The sequence below is a fragment of the Trachypithecus francoisi genome, unplaced genomic scaffold (genome assembly GCF_009764315.1).
Source record: "Trachypithecus francoisi isolate TF-2019V2 unplaced genomic scaffold, Tfra_2.0 Contig00564, whole genome shotgun sequence".
In the NCBI taxonomy this organism is placed as follows: domain Eukaryota; kingdom Metazoa; phylum Chordata; class Mammalia; order Primates; family Cercopithecidae; genus Trachypithecus; species Trachypithecus francoisi.
The window spans coordinates 1-19,543 of record NW_022680731.1 but is presented as its reverse complement, the minus strand read 5'-3'; the positions used below and the strand labels follow the sequence as shown (position 1 = coordinate 19,543).

The 19,543-nt window shown below is 40.3% G+C and overlaps 1 protein-coding gene across 1 annotated transcript in view; it reads left to right on the top strand.

Moving 5' to 3' along the window:
- LOC117085597 (probable C-mannosyltransferase DPY19L1) overlaps positions 1-5,953 on the top strand; it is a 51,875-nt gene extending 45,922 nt beyond the window's left edge. The window contains exon 15 of the mRNA XM_033214642.1: positions 3,119-5,953. Within this exon, the coding sequence (XP_033070533.1) occupies positions 3,119-3,275 (157 nt within the window). The 3' untranslated portion in view covers positions 3,276-5,953. The remainder of the gene's footprint in view (positions 1-3,118) is intronic.
- Positions 5,954-19,543: the final 13,590 nt, after the last annotated feature.

The window sequence follows — 19,543 nt, the reverse complement described above, 5'->3', positions numbered from 1 at the left end:
CATTACAGCCTGAGCTCCGGCTCCTGTCAGATCAGTGGCAGCATTCGATTCTCATAGGAGCACGAACCCTATTGAGAACTGCACATGCCAGGGATCTAAGGCACATGCTCCTTGTGAGAATCTAATGCCTGATGATCTGAGGTGAAACAGTTTCATCCCAAAACCATCGCCCCCACTCTCCAGTTCATGGAAAAATTGTCTTGCACTAAACCAGTCCCTGGTGCCAAAAAGGTTGGGGACCATTGCTCTAGAGGTTTAGCTTGTAGAAGGGAGCTTGGTACAAGACTGCTTGTAGCTGCATTGCTTTATAATGGCAAGATGGGAAACAAAGTATCTGTCTGTAAAGAACTGGTTAATACATATGAGAACTAGCAGTTTTTAGAACAATAGAGTAGGTCTTTATGCACTGAGATGGAAAAATAGTGCCACATTTTATTGTTCAGTAGAGTCCCAGAATAATTCCATTTTTGTAAAAACAACTCAAGAGCATCTGTCAGGGTTTTCCAGAGGGACAGAACTAATAGGATAGATGTATATATGAAAGGGAGTTGATGAAGGAGTACTGACACACAGTCACAAGGTGAGGCCCCACAATAGGCCATCTGCAAGCTGAGGAACAAGGAAGCCAGTCAGAGTCCCAAAACCTCAAAAGTAGGAGAGCTGACAGTGCAGCCTTCAATCTGTGGCTGAAGGCCCAGGGTCCCCTGGCAAACCACTGGTGTAGACCCAAGAGTCCAAAAACTGAAGAACTTGGAGTCTGACGTTCAAGGGCAGGAAGCATCCAGCCAGGAGAAAGATGGAGGCCAGAAGACTCAGCCAGTCTAGTCCTTCCACATTCTTTTGCCTGCTTTTATTCTAGCTTGCTGGCAGCTGATTAGATGGTACTCACACAGATTGAGGGTGGGTCGCCCTCTCCCAGCCCACTCACTCAAATGTGAATCTCCCTTGGCAACACCCTCACAGACGCACCCAGGATCAATACTTTGCATCCTTCCATCCAATCAAGTTGACCCTCAATACTGACCATCATGGTATCTATGTATATAATGATATCCATGTCTGTATATGTGTCTGACATTGGATAACAAAAGATCCAGTGGACACCAAATATTGTACGTTCTCACTTGTAAGTGGGAACTAAGCTACCAGGATGCGAAGCATAAGAATGCCATGGACTGTGGGGACTCGGGGGAAGCAAGGGGTGGGGTGAGGGATAAAAGACTACACATTGGGTACACTTGACACCGCTCTGGTGATGGGTGCACCAAAATCTCAGTAACTGCCGCTGAAGAACTTATCCATGCCACCAAAAACCACCTGTTTCCCAAAAGCTATTGACATAATTTTTTTTTTTTTTTTTAAAAAGGTCCAGCAGAATATATGCTGGATTATTTATAGAAGTCACCTCTGAGAAATGCTATTGGAGATGATGGTGACTTTCATTTTTTAAAATATATATAGGTCTATATTTGGATACTTTTATAATGACTTATAAATTAAAGATGTTGTTTAAAGAGGGAAAATGATGTACATCCCTGCTGCGGTGTTTGCCTCATGGTGGAAAGTGAGGGAGGGACTGCTACTAAACCTAAGAAGGACTTGTTGGGAATTTGTTTTCTCTTACTTAAAAATAAAAATAAAAAGGGAAGCAATTATGACAAAATTGACAAAACTTGTCAGTTGTCTATAATTTTCCAATATGTTTTTCTGTTTTCTAAAATTCCTCAAAAGGTAGATAACAGTATCCAACAATTATATCTATAAAACTGTTACTGATTTAAAATAAATGATACTGTTATTTTGAAGAACCTATTTAGACAAATGTCATATGATGCCAATTTTACTTATTCTCTTCTTTATAAAGATATATTGTTTTTGAGATTTAATTATGTGTTTAAGATGTATGCTCAACACTACCAGAATTTCTTTAAATTGATTCATTCTAGAATATCCACTGTCGAGTTTAAGATGGTTTGACCTACTGATTTTTTGACTTTGTGACAGTGTTAAGGCTGTATGCATTCAGTAGAAAGCATACTTCAAATACCCATACAACCATCTGTTTTTCAGTTTCAGTACAGCATTCAGTAAATTACATGAGATATTCAACATTTCGTCATAAAATAGCATTTGCATTAGATGATTTTGTCCAGCTGTCAGCTAATGCAAATGTTCCTAGCATGTTTCAGGTGGCTCGGCTAAGCTGTGATGCTGGGTGGATTAGGTGTATTAAATGCATTTCAACTTATAATGGGTGTATTGGAACGTACCCCATTCTAAGTTGAGGAGTATCTGTACAATTAATGCAGCTTCCCTGTGAACTAAGCATATTTGTTCATTATAATTTTTTAAATCAATATAACTTTTTTCTGTGTGCTGGGCATGGCGCTAGATACCTGATCTCTCATAATCCTCACAACAAACCTATGCCATGGGTGTTTATTTCCTCATTTTACAAATGTGAAAACTAAGACCAAGGGAAGCTACCTGCCCAGAACCACATTCTTGGTAAGTAGCTGCAGCAGAGTTTAACTGAGGTGTCTCTTTCCCCAACACCTGGATATATGTATCTGCAGGTCTGATTCTTTCCTATAGCCACCTTAGCTGCATTCACCTTGTCCTAAAGTGAGTCATGGCAGCTTATAAAAACTTAAAATAGCGGCCGGGCGCGGTGGCTCAAGCCTGTAATCCCAGCACTTTGGGAGGCCAAGATGGGCGGATCACGAGGTCAGGAGATCGAGACCATCCTGGCTAACACGGTGAAACCCCGTCTCTACTAAAAAATACAAAAAAACTAGCCGGGCGAGGTGGCGGGCGCCTGTAGTCCCAGCTACTCCGGAGGCTGAGGCAGGAGAATAGCGTGAACCCGGGAGGCGGAGCTTGCAGTGAGCTGAGATCCGGCCACTGCACTCCAGCCTGGGCGACAGAGCAAGACTCCGCCTCAAAAAAAAAATAAATAAATAAAATAAAATAAAATAGCTATATGACAGGACTGTTTAAAAACTAAAGTAATTTAAGAGGAAAAAAGGAAATGAGATCAGGAATATAAGAAGTGCCCTGCTTTATCTGCAGTTATATAATGCACATTGATTTTTAATGTGTACATTCATTTTTCTAGGCCTGGTTGCAGTATGCCTGAAATTTGGGATGTCGAAGATCCTGCCAATGCTGGGAAAACTCCCTTATGTAACCTCTTGGTGAAGGATTCCAAACCTCACTTCACCACTGTATTCCAGAGCAGTGTTTACAAAGTCCTAGAAGTTGTAAAAGAATGACTGCTACATGAACTGCTGCCTATGGAGAACTACATCAGTAATGGTTTTAAAGTTTTGCTAAGTCATGTGTTGTTCATATCCCAAAAACGTTTGTAGGTAACTGTTTTCAAATAGAAAATGTTTTATTTGGTCAATTTGAATGTCATTTTAATTATAAAAATGACTTTTACCTTTATCAATTGGTTACTGTTTCAGTGCACCCTTTAAAATTTGCTATGCAAATGAGTATATGCTTGTACTTGACTTTGATATTTGTGCTAAGGTGAGGAAAGCTACCTGTATAAAGAAAACACAATGGGTTGTGACAAGGGTGACATGAAAATACAGGACAATTCTGACTATGTAGGGGCTGATTTTATAGTGTAAGAACTTTTAATGCTTCTTTTTTCTGCCTCTCGCTGTTGTCTTTTGGACATTTCAGTGATTATTTTAAGTTCTTTGGTCACGTCAGCCCCTGTCATCAGCTTGAGTTACAGTAGATGGGGCAGACATGGAACGTTTGCTGTGTAGAACTGTCTGTCTGTTTTCCTTCCTTGTGCTCTTTTTGTTCTCTGTTCTCTTGTTAATGAAGCTTTTCCTGCCCATTATTAATTCAAACTCTTGGACCTTGTGGTTAGGAAATTCCCTTAACTTCCAGCCATGTGGCATTACCATGTCTCTCTCTCTCTCTCTCTCTCTCTCTTGCTCTCTCTCTTCTCCTCCCCACATTTTCTGCCAAATAAGTACTGTTTACTCATTTAGTTGCTTATCAAGTACTTATTCTTGGTTTTAAAAAAATTAATGGTAACTGTATTTTTCTCATTTTTTAGCATTATTCAAATGTTTATATTTTAATACCTTTAAACCACTTTAAAATTTTTCATGTTTAATTATAGTTTTAGGAAAAACTATTTTGAACAACCCCAAATATAGTGCATCTAGAAACTAATGTATATTTGAGTAGACATCATTTATAGTGGAACAGTAGACTGTAGTACATGGTAATTTTTCTTTTACTATTATGATACAATAAAACATGACTAATTTTGCTGTCAAAAACATAAAGAATAATGATAAATGGAGTTTTTATATTTTACTTTTAAGATTGCCTGTCTTTAATAAGACAAAGCCTTAAGCATTATGTTATAATTTTGGTTCTAAAAACCATTACTTCAGTATGCAGAATGAGTATATTTTGTCCTCCTCTTTAGTTTTTTTCTTCCTATTTATTTTTATTTTGAAAAATTTCTACACCGTCTTTGAATTCCTTGTATGAATTTTTGTTTCTTAGAAGTTAATTTGTGTGAAATGAGATTCTTCAAAACAATGAAACCTCATAGCTCTGAGAAAAGGTTTTAGGCTTTTAAATTCTAAGCAAACTGTGACTATGGCCGACTACACATTTAATTATCCAGCTTCTCTTTCTTAACCACAGGCAGATTAACCTCATTGTGGATTGTCCTTGAGACCTTAGTCCTCAGGGATGGTTTCTGGTGCCCACTCCTGGAAGCCACTGTTCCCTTTCTACATTCTTACCAGAGCCCAAGGTCAGGCCTGGTCTCTGGAAAGCAGCAGCTTGCCGACCTGAGTCAGCTGCAAAGCCTGAGGAGTGTGCCCTCCGAGAAGCACCGCCCCCAGCCCTGCCGAGAGCCCAGAGTCGCAGCTCCCAGGGATGCTCCTTCCCTGGGAGTGGCCCAGGAGAGGGACTCTGGCAGTGTTCTTCAGATTTGTGGCCACTGTTTCTCATTTGCTGGTTGACTGTTTTTATTTCTTAGGCTTTTGCTAGTTTTAGAAAATAGGGAAGCAGCCCATGATTTGTGAATTAAAAGCAACATTTGAGCGATGATGCACAACAGTCCAGGAAAAGGGGCAGTGGACACTTGAGGCTGAGGATGGGAGTCGACATGGGTCGGGAGAGGGAGGTGCGCTCTGCTTATCTGTGATTGTTGCTCACCTGAGTGTGGCTGATTGTATACATCCAGCAGTTACAACTTTTAAAAATTTTACAGTTATTTTATATTTTTCTCACCCCCAGTCATTTCCTTCCAAATAAGTTCACATGTAATAAGTAGAAATACTGTATAGGACAAAAGCATTAAAAATACTATTATAACTGCTTCATTTGCTGGGAACCATTAAAAGTAGTGTAAATTAGCTTTTTCCACAAGGATCCTTTGTAGCAGTGTTTATGAATGTAACTCCCAGAAAAATGTGGCTATATATTAGGGGAGCCAGTTTGGAGCAGAGGCCTGAAGGTCCCTGCTATGCAGCCGTGGCCACAGCTCACAGCACCAGTGCTGTGGAGCACCCGCACCTTTGATGGCAATGCAGGGTGGTAGCAGGCTCCATAGGCGTGACAAAACAGTATTAAAGCTCAGCGTTTTGCATACTTTTAGCATTTAAAAAGATTTTTACTTTAGTGTGAGGAAAGTAAGGATGGGCAAAGAGGCGATCAAAATAGCTATAGCTATGACATTTTAGAAAACAAAGTTGGGGCCGTATTTCTTTAAAAAGATAAGCCTCTAAAAATGCTTGGCTGAAAAAGTATAGTGTTAAAATAGGCAGTGATATTAATGAGAAAATGAAAGTATGTATCAGGAATAAAGTGATATTGCATAGGAGTATTGTATTTTTATGAATTTTATGCCAGTTGTTTACATGTACTATATATGTTAAATAAAAAAATCATTAAAAATGAAGGAAGTGTTTTTCTTGGTTGTTATTTTCATTTCCACCTTGATTGTGATCAACTTCGGCCTCATTTTGTAGTCAAACAGCCATGAACTGGTTTGAGTCAGATGGCAGTCCTGAGAAGAGAGGGGGAGGGATCATTGGTCTTGTTGGTAGTGGTAGGTACTGAGATTATCCAAACGTTTCCTGTATTTATGGTATAGTCACTTACATTCCTTTTTCCTTTTTATCAAGGGACACAATAATTTATTCAAACTATATATTGGGAATAATTAAAGAGTTGCTAAAAGTTGCCTTAATGTATTTAAAAAATACATTGGTATCAAAATTTTCTAAATTGTAGCTCAATGTTTTACTCAATGTTTTACATCACTTCTTGGTTCTTTCTCTGTGTAAGAAAGACATTTCAGCTGTGTTCATTCCTGTGTAATTAATTTATTAACACAGTGGCACCTTGATTCTGACATCTTTGGGGAATGAGGTGTTCTAATACAGTGGTTCTCAAAATTAGCAGGCATCAGCAGCACCTGGAAGGCCTGTAGATTGCTGGGCCCCACCACAGGGATTTCTGATTCAGTTGGCCTATGGTGGGGCCCAGAACTTGGATTTCTTAACAGTTCTCAAGTGGTGTCGATGCTGTTCGTCCAGGGACCATACTTGAGAGCCTCTGCTCTAATGGATGGGAACAGACTGGCTGGATGACTGGCCTCCAGGGGGCGCTCCATTTCTGACAGCACATCCCCAGAGCTGGTTGATGGACAATCTACCAGCAGCTGAATTTTACCACGTGCCTTTGCCTGTTAGGGGGCGCTGCTTCAATGAAACTTGCAAGGAGCAAAGAACAGATTAGATAATTTTTAATCGGAGCACTAATATGAGTTATAGATCATCTACATATTTTGAAGCTGCAAACTGCACCTTCTTTTCAGTTCAGAGATGAAAAGGGAGTGAAAATCCTTGATATAGAACTTCCTTTTGTAGGATTACTTTGTCTAGAAGACAATAGATAAATTCAGTGATGTGTGGGGATTGCAAAAATTCATTTTCCACTTTATTACTTTTGTTTTGGCACCAGAAATCCGAATCTTCTTCCTTTATTAGAGGTCAGCCAATAATCAGCGCTAGGTCACAGATCACTTGCTTCTCTCTTCTCCCTCCTTTTTCTCCTGCTCCCAACTAGAAGTTTCTAATGTGAATCAATAAAATTGTCCTCAATGCAGAAAAAGAGGAGCTACTTTTAAACTTCATTACTTCCTGAATTGGTCTTTATTTCACAGCATTGTGTCAGGACAAATACATTTTACATTAGAAGTTGAAAAGGATATTAAGGTATAAAAAGGTCTTGAAAACTTCCCTTTTACATTTCCTCCCATGAGAGAGATTGTAAAATTCTGAATGAATATATAAGAGTTGAAGACTCGATTCGATTGTAGTGTAATTAAGAGACAGTTTTCTTTTTTTGCAAAGAGATTAGGATAACATTGATATTGGCTCCACTTCCAAAGCAAGGTTTTCTATAGTTTTCTATACTCAATTATCTTTAACCCAAAACTCTATGCACAGTGTCATCAAAATGACTTTCAAATACATGGTAGCACTACCTGGTATTCTGTGTCATGGGCATGTTCTTTTAATGCAGCATAATACCATTTCGTTGATTTTTTAAGTACCTGGTGGGCTTTTTTCCTGTAGGCAAATTTAGTATCTTGGCAGGGGGAGTTGACTTGAGCAAACTTCAGCTCGTGTGGTTGTTATGCTGATTACACTGACACCCTTAGTCCTTATGCATTTCTGAAAAATAGAAATGAAAATAAGAAATGACCATTGCTAAGTCGATTTGGCATCATGTCATGAAAACTGGGACAGAAAGATGCCCGCAGGCCACCTCTGGCTCTGCCCCCTGCTGCTGATATCCTGCTCTTTGGCCAGGCTCCTCAGGTCTTTACTCTGGTATCCGCTTAGTGACCAGACTTCAGGTTCAGAGGCCTCCCTCTTGCTCTGGAAAATTCTCTTCCCGGAAGAGTACCATTTGGTAATTCCTTGAGCCCTTTACATGGGTAACGAATTTGACTTTTTTGAACAAAGACTTCTATGGCAGTAATTCTCAAACTTCTCTGCACATTGGAATTACTTGGGGAGCTAGCTTCAAAAAATCCTGAAGCCTTTTTCCCACCCCTAGAGATGTGTGGCCTGAGATTTGGAATTTGTTTAAATCCCCAGTGATTCTAGTGCCCTAGGGCTAACATTTTAGAACTTGCCCTCCCTACTTCACCTCTGAATAACATCTCCACCCAAAGTAGGAATGGTAAGCAAATGTCTGTCATGTACACTTTATTAATCATGATTATTAATTTCTACATTATTTCTAATGGCACCTAGTGTTGACTCTTTTTTTTCTTTTTCTTTTTTTTCCTTTTTTTTTGGATCTCGGCTCACTGCAAGCTCCGCCTCCCGGGTTCACGCCATTCTCCTGCCTCAGCCTCCCGAGTAGCTGGGACTACAGGCACCCGCCACCACCATGCCCGGCTCATTTTTTTGTATTTTTAGTAGAGGTGGGGTTTCACCGTGTTAGCCAGGATGGTCTCGATCTCCTCACCTCGTGATCCGTCCCCCTCGGCCACCCAAAGTGCTGGGATTACAGGCGTGAGCCACCGCGCCCGGCCAAGTAGACTCTTTAGGAAAGAATTCTGTCTTAAGTTATGGATGCCTGCCAATGGCAGGGAGAAGGGGGAGAGTGGCGGTGCAGGTACCATGTATTTATAAACCCTGATTAGAATGTGAAGAAGAAATGGAAATATAGCAGCAAAAAGAAAAAGAGTAAAAATCACTTTGAAAGTTTAATGTGTGAGGAATCATTTGTCTTCTCTGCAGATGCTTTTTGCCCCTCCTGGAATACGCTTTTCTTAGTATATATTTCAGATGCAACTCAAATGTCACCTCCTCTGTGAAGCCTTCCTGACTGCCTGCCATTGGTTGAGTGCATTGCCTCCCACTGCCCACATGCCCATAACCCCATTGCACACATTTATCAGCATGACTTTCCCCTCACTCTGTTCTGTTCCTCATAAAAAGAACATGTCTTACTCCATTCTGAATGCACGGTGCCTCCTAGCACAGTTCCTGGAAATAAGTACTGCTTAATGATTTTTTGAAATAAACCATACTTTATTCAACAATGCAGTACATTCCAGATGGCAATAAAAGTTATTTTTAGGACTAAAAGACAGTTTATGTTTTCCAGTTATGGAGAAGAAATAACAAGGAAATGCGGGACATCATCAGATGAGATAAATATGATAGGGGAAAATACCCTTGTCAAACAGCTAAACAATAATTAACCTCATAACATATCCTTGGTAGGTACTTTCAGATATGGCTAGTGACCGTATGAATTTATTGGAAGGCAATATGATAAAAATAGGTACATATGTCCGGGGGTGGGACTCATTGAACTGATTTCAGTGTGTGGCTCAGGATACTATGGTGATGAGCCATTGACACGTTTGCTGCTGAACAGGGAGCAAGGAACTCTGTTAATTTGATTAAAAGTCTGGGAAGAGGAATTTCCCAAAGGATAGGAAGAGACTGCTGTGTTATTATTGGGTGTAGATATTAGGCAAAACAGATGACAACAGTTGCACAATTAATATTGTCATAATAGAGACAACCACACTGGAATCCATAATCCATCCTTTACAAACTTAGTGAAATAGGTCATGTTTCTTGAACATCAGTTTCTTGTCTTTTAAAAGAACATGGCTTTTAGATAGTAATTAGAAACAAGAGTGATAGACAAATGAACGATCACAGCAGGAAATTTTAATATACCTCTCCTTAGAAGTTGAGATAATAAGCAAGCAAAAAGATCAGTAAGGAAATGCATGATTTGAGTAATAAAAGCAATTTGACTTAACAGTCATATGTAGAACTGCACCCAACAAGTGAAGAATATACACTCTATTCAGGTATATGGGACTTTTCCAAGAACTGACAGTAGAACATGAGCTCCTGGCCAGGCACAGTGGCTCATCCCTCTAATCCTAGCACTTTGGGAGGCAGAGGTAGGCAGATCTCTTGAGCCCAGGAGTTTGAGACCAACCTAGGCAAAATGACAAAATCCTGTCTCTACAAAAAATTAGCCAGGGTGGTATGTGCCTGTATTCCCAGTTACTTGGGAAGTTGAGGTGAGAGGATCACTTGAGCCCAGGAGGTTGAGGCTGCAATGAGCCGTAATTTGTATCACTGAACTTCAGCCTGGGCGACAGAGTGAGACCCCTGCCTCCAAAAAGACAAAAACTTGAACATGAGCTCCAAGAAAGCATGACTTTTGGCCTATTTTGTTTACAGATGTAACCTAAGCATCTAGAACAGTACCTGACACATGTGGGTGCCCAATATTTGTTAAAGGAAATAATTGATCATACCTAGAGCCAAATGGCAATTCTTGGGGGTGGGGGGGAGACAACCTTAAAGATTGAAAATCCTTTCATTGGAAATCAACAGAAATGAAACAGTTTTAAACGTTAACTCATAATTTACGATGAAAATTTGAGAAAAAATAAAACAATTATATGCTACAAATTGCATGTGGAATATGACTAAAGCAGTTCTAGAGATACTTTTTTTTTTTTTTTTTTTTTGGCTGTTAGTCTAAAATGCATTCATTAAGCTGAAAATCAGTAAATATCTATACCAGGAATATAAGTAACAGAATAGTTCCCCCACCCCAATTTGAAGGGAATAATGAGCAGAAACTGATGAAACAGAAAACAAATAGATGAACAAAATCAAAGTTGGTGTATTAGCCCTTTTTCACACTGCTGATAAAGACATACTTGAGACTGCACAATTTGCAAAAGAGGTTTAATGGACTTATGTTCCACATGGCTGGGGAGGCCTCACAATCATGGCCGAAGGCAAGGAGGAGCAAGCCACATCTTACATGGATGTCAGCAGACAGAGAGCTTGTTCAGGGAAACTCCCCCTTATAAAACCATCAGATCTCATGAGATTTATTCACTATCAAGAGAACAGCATCAGAAAGACCTGCCTCCATGATTCAATTACCGCCTACCAGGGTCCCTCTCACAACACATGGGAATTCAAGATGAGATTTGGGTGGGGACACAGCCAAACCATATCAGTTGGTTATTTGAAACCTTAATCAGGAGATAAGAGAAAAGGTATAAAAGATAAGGTATGGCAAATTACAGAAGCTGCAGAGGGTAAATAGATAATGGGGATATTATAAACAAACTTTGTCAGTACATTTGGACACTTTGATAAAATGTCTAAATTCCTAGAAAAAATAGAACTGATCCAAGAAGAAATAGAAATGAGAAATAACAGTCATCCCCTGGAAAGAAGTTGGATTAACAACTTTTAAAAATCTTCCCTTGAAGAAAACAATATATACAGTTTTATAAGCTTTTCCTGCTGAACATTCAAGATACTGATTATTCTGGTCTTACACAAACATCCAAAGAACAGCAAATAAACTCAGTTCTTTAGGTGACTGCAACATTAATACCAAGAGCACAGTAGGGTCAATGCAATAAAGGAAAATTGCATGTCTATTGCAATCATTAATAAAACTGTAAACAAGAACCTAGTAATAATTTAACAAGATATAAAAATATCAGTTCTCAAATTTATCTAAAGTTTTAATCCAAATTTCAGTAAGACTTATTATGGAGCTTGACAATGTAAAATTTTTGCAGGTAAAGAATAATCAAGATAAGTGAGAAGAACATGAGATAAGGGCATTTTTCCTATAAGATGTCAAGGTTTATTACAAGATCTGTAGAAGTATTGACACACTAATATTTTAAAGATTGACTAATAGAACAGAATAGATGGCTTGGGAGCAAGTTGCATACATTTAATAAATGAGGCTGTGATAATTGATTATCTGTATCGAAAACAATGGTATTGAGACCCTACTTCACATTATACCCAAAAATAAAAGTCCCCAGGTGAATCAAATATCTAAACATGACAAGCAATATTATAAAACTTTGAAGACAATATAGGATAATTTCTTTACCTTCTCAAGGAGATTTCCTTAAAGAAGGACTTCCTGAGACCCCCCAAAAAAAACACTCCCTATAAAAGATCAATAAATTCACTGTTATGGTAAATAACTTCTGGTCACTACAAGATATCAAAAAGAGAATGAGGTAAGTCATGACGTGTTCAAGATATTTGCAACTTGAGTACCTAACAGAAGATTAGAGAAGAGAACTGCAAACAGTAAGAAAATGCAAAGAACCCTTTAGAAAAACTCCAAAGACATGGACATTTCACCAAAAAAGAAATACAAACAGCTCATTAAAAAAACCTTAACTTGTTCATAATTAGGGAAATGCAGAATGAAACAATATTTATAACATAACATGGGCAACATTTTTAAGTATTGAGAAATGTGGAACATCACGAACTCTCCTTTACTCCCAGTGGAGGGTAACTACTTTGGAAATAAATGGCATTGCCTAATAAATACAACCCAGCATCTCCACTCCTTAGATACATACCCCAGAAAAATTCCTACATGTATGCATCGAAAGGGATTGGCAGACATGTTTCAGATGTTCACAGTTGCATTGTTCAAAAAAGCAGAAAACCCAGAAATCACTTGAATGTGTGTCTGGAGTAAATAGTAGAAAGGATAAAGACATTGAGTATAATCATCCAGTATGATCCTATTGAATATGTAAAATGGTAAAATAGCAATAGGCAACAACATGGATGACTCAGGAAGATGTTCTTAAGCAAAAATATGTACGTATAATTTGCAGAATACATGTGATGTGAGTTTGTTTATAGTATCTTATTTATGTGACTAGCAGTGACTACATGGGATAATAAAACCACAGATTATTAGATGAAAGTGTTTGCCGACAAAATTGAAGCCAGTATCTTCTTTTTTATAAATGAAGAAACTGAGGCTCTGGGAGGGGAAGAGATTTTCCCAAGCTCACACTAATATTTAGTAGTAGAGTTGAAATTAAAAAATTGGTCCATGGGTCCTAACCAAGACACCCCAATCACCATGGGCTTGGGGATATAGTGAATCTACTGACACTTAGCTGTGTGAGCCAGCACAAGTCAATTATGTTCTTGAAGTCACATTGCCTCCTGAATAAAATGTGAACAAGAAATAATGAGAAGCATCTCATATGGCTGTTAGGACATTTGCATTGAAGTATTGTATGCAAAAGTTTATAATCCAAATGTAATGAATCCTGGTTCTTTACATCCTACCCATGATAGCAGCAGAAGAGGAGTAGGCTGAAATGGTATGGTGTCATCAGTCAAACACACACCCAGGCAGGAAAGCACAATACTCCAATGACAGATAAAGAACCCAGGACTTCTCTGGGTGTGCTTACACACAGGAGGGCATATGGGTATTTCTAGTTAAGTGTGTTATGCCCCTTGACTTTTGCTTTTGATACTCATGCTGAATTTATTTCTATTTATTTCTGGTTCCAGATGACTAGACATTCACTTTGCAAATAATTGTTGTGGCTCCATGTTTGCTCCAGACACAGAGCTTTCATTATCACCCAAAGATCCCTGTGGGAACCAAAAGAATCTAACTGAACCAAGATTTCTGCCAGAATCAACTTCCTGCAGCCAGGAGGCTTTATCATTCACAGTCTGTGCAAAGGATTTTTTGTTTTTTTTAAAGAAAAACAGACTCCTTTATTGATTTCTCCTTTTACCCTGCCTCTCCTTGCCCCTTATTTTGCCCTGACTTTGGGATCTCACCCTGCATGGAAAGGGATTGGTGGGCATATTCCTACTTTTGGGGACACTATGTGACACCATCTGTCAGCTCTGACTCAGGACCTTTTGCTTGGCCCTAAGCAGAGATGTGGGAGGCTGGGGCTCTCTGATGCCCACACAGGGTCATTGGGAGGTTGGCCAAAGGATACCAAGCAGATTGCTGTTCTCAAATATGATTCCCTTGCCTATCCAGGTGTCTATAAACCCATCATTAGAAAGACAGTCTTTAAGACTCACTTCTAGTACTTTCTGAAAAAGAAAGCAAATTCCCCTGAAGGCATAACACACTAAGCCCCTCTCAATCAGCAGTGGAGAGAGGCTGGGCCAATGGAAAGGTCAAAGTTATGAGCCAGGTGCACCCGGCTTCTAATTCTAGCTTGGCCATTTACTACCTGAAATCCTGAACTTCTGCGAGCCTCAGTTTCCTCATCGGAAAGTACGGAATCAATACTACTTATCTTGCAGGGTTGTGAGAGGCAGGGACAAGAAACCCAATGCAATGCCCAGCACTCACATCAAAGGGAACCTATACACAGACACCATAATTGTCAACATCTTTGTGGAAAGTCTTCCTTCTTAAGGAGGCTGGATGGAGAAGGCACAGCGTTCTTCTTAATAGACATCCACTTTGATGTAGGTCTAATGTTAGGGAGTGATGTCAGGACTCTGGACACACTGTGTTCTGAAGCAGCAAACAGGCAGCAAAAAGACAGTTGAGCCAATGGGACAGGAGCAGCCTCTGTCCTGGCCAAGAACTGTCACTCAGCTCTCCACAAGTCAGGAGCACCGTCCCAACTGGGATGACTTCTGGGCAAGGCCTCGACGGGTCCCCAGAGGAACAAGTGGCACACATGAAACTCGGGTCGGACCGGAGGGCATCTTAAGACAGGGAAGGGGGGTGATGTGAAAGGAAAGGGTTAACAGGTAGAGCCTTCACTAAGATGTGGCATGCCTTCACTGGAGAAGCCAGGAGGATTTCTGACTACCAGTTCACAGGAAGAGAATGTAGACCAAGGACCCTGAGGGGAACTTTGTAGGGTTATGGAAACGTCATCATTTCCTTCTGATGTATTTCTGTGCTTTGCTGAAGGGTTCAGTGATTTGCCCAAAGTGATTTAATCACCCCATAAGGAGCAGAAGCATGCCTCAAACCTCTGGTGGAGCTTTCGTCTCTTGGGGAGACCTAGGCTTCATTTGAAGAACTGCCATTTAGGCTGCTTGACTGGAGAAGAACAAGACAGTACTCAGCTGAACAGCTTGCTGAGGAATGTGGGCTGGGAGAAGAGCTCGGGAAAATGCGTGGCAACCTGACGTCACTATGAGGGTCAAGAGGTGAGCAGGGCAGCGGGGCTGAAACACTCAGAAGAGAGCGGCCCAGACTCAAACTCCTCAGACTGGGAACCAGGGGAGACTAAAAATCAGAGAACAATGGGAAACTGGCCAGAGCCAGAGTTCCAGGCCACCCTGGGAAGGCAAAGAAGCCCCAGAGCAGCAGAATCCAATGGACCTTTCTGCAGCAATGGCACATTCTACAGCTGTGCTGTCGGTAAGCTGGGCACGAGCCACAAGTGCTTATCAAGCACTTGAAATGTGGCGAGTGTGATCGAGAAATACTTTTAATTTTATTTAAATTCAATTAATTTAAATTTAAGTTTAAATAGCCACATGTGGCTAGTGGCTACCATATTGGGCAGTACAGCCCTAAAGAGGCAGGCTGTTTAAATTTTGCAGGAGCTGAGGACCTTGAACTGATTATATTTGATAGAGTAAGGGTGGACAGCTCCTGAGACTCACGTTCAGGCAGGGAGGTCTGAGACCAATTGAGATGGATGTTTGTGCTGGAAATTCTAAGAACTGACCCACGTTATTCGGAGAAAGAAGCCATTGTTCCCTCCCATGCCTCCCTGCTTCAGCCTTTGCCTTCACTGAAGACTTGGCACTTGGCATCTCTCACTCATTGGTCAGGTGGCAGGTGTTACCTGCCCAGTAACTAGTCCTTATCCCCTCTTCCTTACGCTCAGCTGGGAATCCTCCTCTGTGCTCCCCTATGCCTGCAATACCTCACTTGTAGTCCCCTCTTTACTTATCTGCTTGACTAGCTTCACCCTGCACATAGTAGGTCCTCAGTGAGAGTTCACTTAGGGCTGACAGGGGTCACATGACAGAGCATCACATTCTTGCTGTATGACTCAGGCAAATTAATTCCCTTTGAGCTGGCTGGGGAATATTCTTCATGACAGAACTAGTAGGACTTCATTTCACATCTGTGTTCCAATTTACCATACTCAGATTGAGCGCCTGCTGCATGTCAGGCACCAGGCATTACAGAATGAGTAAGTCACACTCCCTGCCATCAAGGAGATCCACAGTTAAGTTCAAGGACATACAAATTTTATCAAAAGCAGACTGGTTAAGAGCACGTGTCTTGGAGTGGGTCGGAGCAGGGTAGGCAGCCTGGCTTTGCCATGCTCTAGAGGCAAAGGCAAGTGATCTTAGGTGATGAATTCACTTTCTCAAGTTCTGTTTCTGTGTCTGTAAAATAGCATCATGATTCTGTATGGCTCAGGTGTGAGGTTTAAATGAGAGCTTATTTTTCTTACCAAGTTACTGCCAGCTCTCAGTGCTTAATCTTCCATTTAATACAACACTAAAAACAGCTGGGGATCCTGACACAGGTGCACGGCTTGCTCTTGCTGGCCTTTGACCACAGCGGCAGCATCTTTCCTATGGCTGTTCTCTCCTCCTCACCCTGCACTGCAGGCAGCCTGTTTTCCTTTAAGCCCTCCAAACACTGCCAACTCAAGACGCAGCATGTCACAGACTTGCACTGAGGTTTGGGACAAGTGGAAGGGCTGGGTCACACTTACTGCCATCATGTTGTCATTTCTGCTTCTTCCCCAGCCCCTGCCCACTACCCTTCTGTGGGGCACTGTCCTTTGCTCCCTGTCACTCTCATTCCTCCACTGCTCAAGAGACCCCACCCCCACTTCCAGTCACTTGGGAGCCACTTCTGGCCAAATCCTAGATTCCTCTTCATCATGCAGGACAATTTATTTCCTTTTTGTCTTACTTTCTTATCTAGGTTATCTGTTCCTAGGAGGCTTTCTGTTCATAATCAAATGCATCAATTCAGTTGTTTTTCCCAGCCAGAAAATCAGAACTCTTTTTAAAGATTGATTCACTGACCATCAAGCTTAAATAGCAGGCAGCTTCAAAAAAATAACATTTCCTCACCCCCTTCCCTTTCCTTAATCCCAAAGCCAGGCGCAGATGAGCAAATCTGTGGGCTGGGTGGGTCTGATTACTAACCGTTTTAATACCGCAAACACCTGAGGTTTTCTTTCTGTGCATTTCCTCTCAGGTGCCATCCGGAATCATTTCTTACTGTTCCTCTTTGCTTTTTATCGATAATAGAAATAATTCACCCACACATATGGAGATGAAATAGTCTTCTGGAGGGGAGAGGGGAGAAAGGGAATCTTCTGTCAAAATAGTCTGGGCCCCACATCTGCCCCTTTCACTCAGCCTTTGCTTATAGTGGGCCTGGCTGGGTGGGGTAGCCGGAGGCTCTGCTCAGCACAGCATCTGTCACTCCCAGCACAGCCAGGGATGTCTTCAGAGCTTGAGCAGGGAAGTGACTAAGTGATGACAGAGAAATAGCTGCCAGTTCCAAGTAGAACTGCCACCTCTGAGAAGGCACAGCATTGTCTTTTCAGATGGCATTTTCACAATGAGCTAGCTACAGAGCCTGAGGACCCGACTGGATTCCTGTCCAAATGCCCAGGCATCCACTAATTCACAGAGTTGTAGAGTTTTACGCTAGGAAGAAACAATCAAACTTGATAGTGAAAGGCAAAGTTGTAGGCCATGAGCTTCATTTGGAGAGAGAGAAAATTCCTAAGGGAAATTTCAAGAATACCAAGATTTCTGGGTGAACGCTGAGGAAAGAAGAGTAGTCTTATTCTAGAGACTTCAGTATTAGCTGCTGCTCTGACACTAACATCCTGTGTGATCTTGGACAAATTCCTTACTTCTCTGGGCTTAAGTTTTGTCTCTTATAAAGTGAGGACATGGGATGGGATTAATAATTTTCAAATTGTGTTCCAAAGATCTTGTAGACAATATGTTGGGAAAATCCTGGGATCTATAACATAGAATAGTTCGGTAATGACTTTCTCAGAAACTTTAATGTGCTAATATGCACCTGACTTTCCAGGACAAAGTTAACGTGCAAGTTTTCATAAGCAACTAAAAAGATTCTAATGGAAAAGATGACATCCAAGCCACTGTGTCCTTATTGACACAAATGATGCTTGTTTTGGACATCTGGCTACACAGTTCAGGAAGGTGGGGAGAAGCTAAAGGAGGTGGAAAGAGGAACAGCATACGTCCCAAAGAAGTAGAAAGTGAGTTCCGTGAGAAGAGAAAAATCAATAGTAAAAGGATGTTAAATGAGAAGGAAAGATGAGTAAAAGGAATTGGATTGATCTCCATTTATATATAGGACTTTAATGAAGAATTGGAGATCATGGAGGATAGGGTGAGAAAGAGTGACTTAAAATTCAAATATTTAATAATAAGAAAAAAATCCATATTTGTTCACGTTATTACCATTCCCAGTGCTCTTCATTCCTACGTGTAAATACAGATTTCCATTTGGTATCATTTTCATCCTTTAACATTTCTTAGAGTGTGCGTCTATTGGTAATGAAGTCTTTCAGCTATCGAATGACTGAAAATGTCTTTATTTTGCCCTTGCTTTGAGATATATTTTTACTGGGCATAAACTCCAAGTTTACAGTTTTTTTTTCCTTCAGTGCTTTAAAGATATTGCTCCACTATCCTTCTGCTTCCACTGTTTTTAAGGAGAAATCTGCTGTAATTCTTGTCTTGGTTTCTCTGTGTTTAATACGTTGTTATTCTCTGGATGCTTTCAGGATTTGCCCCTTTTCACTGGTTTTAAACAATCTGATCACATGTGTCTTGGTGTAGTTTTCTTTATGTTTCATTGAACTTCTTTGTTCCATAGATACACAGTTTTCATCAAACTTGGAAATTTTTTGGTTATTATTTCTTAAAAGATATTTTCTGTCCACACTTCTCTCTCCATTGCCTCTTGGAGGCTCCAGCTACATAGGTATTATGCTTTTATAATTGCCCTGCAGCTCACTGATGCTTCTTTCATTTTGGGGGGAACAAGAGGAGGAATTCTTTTTACTTTCATTGTTTCAAATATTTTCTATTGCTATGCCTTTTAGTTTAGTAATCTGTTCTTTAGAAATTTCTAATCTGCTGTGGATGCCATCCAGAGTATTTTTTTAATCTAAGACATGATCATTTTCATTTCCTCAAATTTCATTTGGATCTTTAAAAAATATCTTCTATGTCTCTACTCAACTCTGTGAACACACTGGAGTATAATTACAACAAACGCGTTAATGTCCTTTTCTGCCTGCTCCATCATCAGTGTCAGTTTCTAGTGATTGACTGTTCTCATTCTGGGTCATATTTTTTTAGCTTATTTGCATTGCACATTCAATAACCTTTGATTAAATGTCAGACATTGTGAATTGTACCCTGCTTGGTGCTGATTATTTTTATATCTCTATAAATATCTTTGAACTTTATTCTGGGATGCAGTCAAGTTGCTCTGAAACAGTTTGATCCTTTTGGATCTTGATTTTGTCATTGTTTAAGTGGGTCCAGAGCAGTGCTTAGTCTAGGGCTATGTATTCCCTACCACTGAGGCATGACTTTCCTGAGTACTCCACCAATCTACCATGAATTATGTTTTTTTCCAGTCTGGC